The sequence below is a fragment of the Colobus angolensis genome, unplaced genomic scaffold (genome assembly GCF_000951035.1).
Source record: "Colobus angolensis palliatus isolate OR3802 unplaced genomic scaffold, Cang.pa_1.0 Scaffold19, whole genome shotgun sequence".
Lineage (NCBI taxonomy): Eukaryota > Metazoa > Chordata > Mammalia > Primates > Cercopithecidae > Colobus > Colobus angolensis.
This window is the reverse complement of record NW_012115043.1, coordinates 6,393,785-6,397,710: the sequence shown is the minus strand read 5'-3', so window position 1 is coordinate 6,397,710 and position 3,926 is coordinate 6,393,785. Positions and strand designations below refer to the sequence as shown.

The following is a 3,926-nucleotide window of genomic DNA, read 5'->3' as shown; positions in this document are numbered from 1 at the left end:
TGTGACTGGTCAGATCTTTATGGATTTCTATATATGATCTTTAGTTTATATTTATTCCATTAAATTCAACTGTTAAGAGCCATCTTGGAGGGTAAACACTAATTTCTCTAAAACTATGATGAAAATTACTTAGATGAGGTGCAAACTACCTTCTGATGCTTATTATCATTGGGACAGCCTTGCTGGAAGTTGAGCTTCCCTCAAAAGGAACACTGAGTCACCTTCCAGTTAACTTTCTAAGTTCTCTCCCAGCCCCATCACTTTCTTATCTTTTGAAGGGATGAGGTCTAAGTACGCTCTGTAAGAGGTAGACCCTGTTGGCTTTGCGCACTGCTGTATCCTCAGCATGTGGCACACAGTAAGCACTCAGATACTTGCAAAAAGCAGCTCATGTGCCAGAGCACAAACTGAATGGGGGTTGTCTTGGCAGTCTGACAATTAGAACAGCAATAAAAATCATCAAAAATAATGAGATTATTTAGTGCATTATCTGGATGGGAAGGATTTGTAAAGTAGCTAATGTATACAAGAAATTGTTGCATGAACGCTGAGTAACTACTAAGGTAACATCAGAAAAACTAAAATATATCAGAGTGCAATCTTAAGTAGATGTGAAAACAATACTTCCCTATACATTATTTGAAAACACTGCTGGGCGCGGTGGCTCAAGCCTGTAATCCCAGCACTTTGGGAGGCTGAGACGGGCGGATCACGAGGTCAGGAGATCGAGACCATCCTGGCTAACACGGTGAAACCCCGTCTCTACTAAAAATACAAAAACTAGCCGGGCGAGGTGGCGGGCGCCTGTAGTCCCAGCTACTCGGGAGGCTGAGGCAGGAGAATGGCGTGAACCCGGGAGGCGGAGCTTGCAGCATGTCACTGCCCTCCAGCCCGGGCAAGAGTGAGACTCCGTCTCAAAAAAAAAAAAACAAAAATACTGATCATACAGATATGTTTAGTCACTGGGCTTTTTTTTTGAAATAGGGCTTGCTCTGTCACCCAGCCTGGAGTACAGACGCATGATTGTGGCTCACTGCAGCCTCGAACTCTTGGGCTCAAGCGATCCTCCTGACTCAGCCTCCTGAGTAGCTAGGACTGCAGCTGTGTACCATGGTATCTGGCTAATTTATTATTATTATTATTTGTAGAGATAAAAATATTATTATTATTTGTAGAGATACTTCTTTCATTGCCAGCAAGGCAAGGCTCTAGCCTTTAAAAAAAAGTCCAGTGGCCAGCTGTATAGCATCATAGATACCTATCAATTACTTAAAATGATAAAATCAATGAAAGGATGGCTCCTAGGAAACAAGTACCCCACTGGCTGCCCCTGAAGCATTTCCACCACTTCTTTTTTTTTTTTGAGATGGAGTTTTGCTCCTGTTGCCTAGGCTGGAGTGCAATGGCGTGATCTCGGCTCGCGGCAACCTCTGCCTCCCGGGTTCAGGTGATTCTCCTGCCTCAGCCTCCCAAGTAGCTAGGATTACAGGCATGCACCACCATGCCCAGCTAATTTTGTATTTTTAGTAGAGATGGAGTTTCTCCATGTTGGTCAGGCCGGTCTCAAACTCCCAATCTCAGGTGATCCAGCCACCTCAGCCTCCCAAAGTGCTGGGATTACAGGTGTGAGCCACTGCACCCGGCCTCATTTCCACCATTTCTATCTTTTGGAAGAACAGACTAATATCAAGGGTCATGATGTGCAGACCGTCTGTTGACAGACCAAATGCTCTAGTCTTTCCATTTGGAGAACATAGCTCAAGGAAAAAAATCGGTAAGGGAAAAACCCCGGTAATTTGTACAAAGATTTACTGTAGAATGTGATGAAGAATTGGGAAAAGTCAAATGCCTAATAAAACTATGTCAGTCAATACATGGAACTGTTTACACAAAGTAGTAAGTGGGATAAACAGAACATGGTATTAGTTATACAGAAATACTGAATAGAAACAGCGAAAGTGTATTAACAAATATTAAACAAAATTTAAAAATTTAGGGTAATAAAGCTGAATTTAGAGTTCATGCAATTCTTTCCTTTTGTAAAGGTAATTGTTTCTAATTTTAAAAGTCAAGAAACAGCCGGGCACAGTGACGCATGCCTGTAATCCCAGAACTTTGGGAGGCCAAGGTGAGCAGATTGCTTGAGCTCTGGAGTTAGAGACCAGCATGGGGCAACATGGCAAAATCCCATCTCTACAAAAAAATACAGAAATTAACCAGGTGTGGTGCCACGCATGCCTGCCTGTAGTTCCAGCTATTTGCGAGGCTAAGGTAGGAGGATCGCTTAAGCCTGGGAAATAAAGGCTGCAGTGAGCTGTGGTTGCACCACTGCACTTCAGGCTGGGTGACAGAGCAAGATTCTGTATCAAAAAAAAGCCAAGGAAGTTGCAGAATATAGAAGTAGATATAAGCCTTCCCTTCCTAATATACCAAACACTCAAAAGCCAACATTTTCAAAATTTCACTGAACAGAAATAATAATTTTGTTCTTACCTGTTTGCAGTCCAAGTTTGGTTGAAGATAGAGGTGTCACTGAAGGAATTGCAGAGGATTAGGGAATGGACTCTAGGAGATTTGTGAGTGTATTCAGCAAATTTCTGGGCCAAAAAGCCTCCCAAAGAAGCGCCAAAAAGATGAACCTAATTATAAACAAATATGAGGCAGATCCTAAAATACTGATCAATCTTAAAGATGAGTATTAAAAAGTTGCTTCAATTATCACTAACCACAGAATATGTTATCACTAGCCAATAGACTAAAATATTTACAGCAGCTAGAAATCTAGAAAATATTGTATTTAAATGCAATTTACACAGTCCATCAAGATAATACAACTCTGCATCCAAGTTATATAATTTAAAAAAATATCATTCACAGATTGCATTAGAAAACAAAACCAGGCCAGGTGCAGTGGCTCATGCCTGTAATCCCAGCACTATGGGAGGCCGAGGCAGGTGGATCAAGAGGATAGTTAAAAACATGCAACTGTATACTTAAACGGGTAAACATATGGTATATGAATTATGTTGCAATAAAGCTATTATTAAAAAATAAAAGAGGGCTGGGCACAGTGGCTCACGCCTGTAATCCTAGCACTTCGGGAGGCTGTGGTGGGCGGATCACTTGCGGTCAGCAGTTTGAGAGTAGTCTGGCCAACATGGCGAAACCCCATCTTTACTAAAAATACAAAAATTAGTCAGGCATGGTGGCACATGCCTGTAATCCCAGCTACTTTGGAGGTTGAGGCAGGAGAATCACTTGAACCCAGGAGGCGGAGGTTGCAGTGAGCTGAGATCATGCCACTGCACTCCAGCCTGGGTGACAGAGTGAGACTTCATCTCAAAAAATAAAAAAAAATTGTATGTATGTAATTAGTTTCAGGGTACTCACTTTATCCAATTGTAAATGGTCTAAAAGTTTTCTGAATCCATCACAGAACTCAAGATGGTCCCAATAAACTGGATACTGCAACTGAAATAATAACAATAATTTTATTTTAAAAATCATAAAAGTAAAAATGCAACTCATGTATTTGAAAATCTTAGGACTCAAACAGTGGCATTTCCCATTTGCTCAAGCGCTGCTCCTTATTCAAAACATGTAAAAATAAGCTCTCACTTTTTACGAAACTTCATAATTCACATTTTATCTAACAGACCAAATTAAAAGAGTATAAAAAGTAAGCACATTCTAATGATATTACATGAGTAACAATTTCAATTCCCATCAATTTCCTTTCTAAACAGCTGAAAAAGTCTGGGGTTCAAGGATGAATATACTAGAACCTGTCCCAGTAAAGAAATACGGTTTTCTCTTAAATCTAATTTCATTCAGAATTATGGCTCAGGGCCGGGCGCGGTGGCTCAAGCCTGTAATCCCAGCACTTTGGGAGGCCGAGACGGGTGGATCACGAGGTCAGGAGATCG

General features: G+C 41.1%; 1 protein-coding gene across 1 annotated transcript in view; it reads right to left on the bottom strand.

The window, feature by feature from the left end:
* SPG21 (spastic paraplegia 21 (autosomal recessive, Mast syndrome)) overlaps positions 1-3,926 on the bottom strand; it is a 27,773-nt gene that overhangs the window by 10,317 nt on the left and 13,530 nt on the right. The window contains exons 5-6 of the mRNA XM_011940401.1: positions 3,391-3,471; positions 2,494-2,639 (exon numbers count right to left, since the gene is read on the bottom strand). Coding sequence (XP_011795791.1) covers positions 2,494-2,639; positions 3,391-3,471 — 227 coding nt within the window. The remainder of the gene's footprint in view (positions 1-2,493; positions 2,640-3,390; positions 3,472-3,926) is intronic.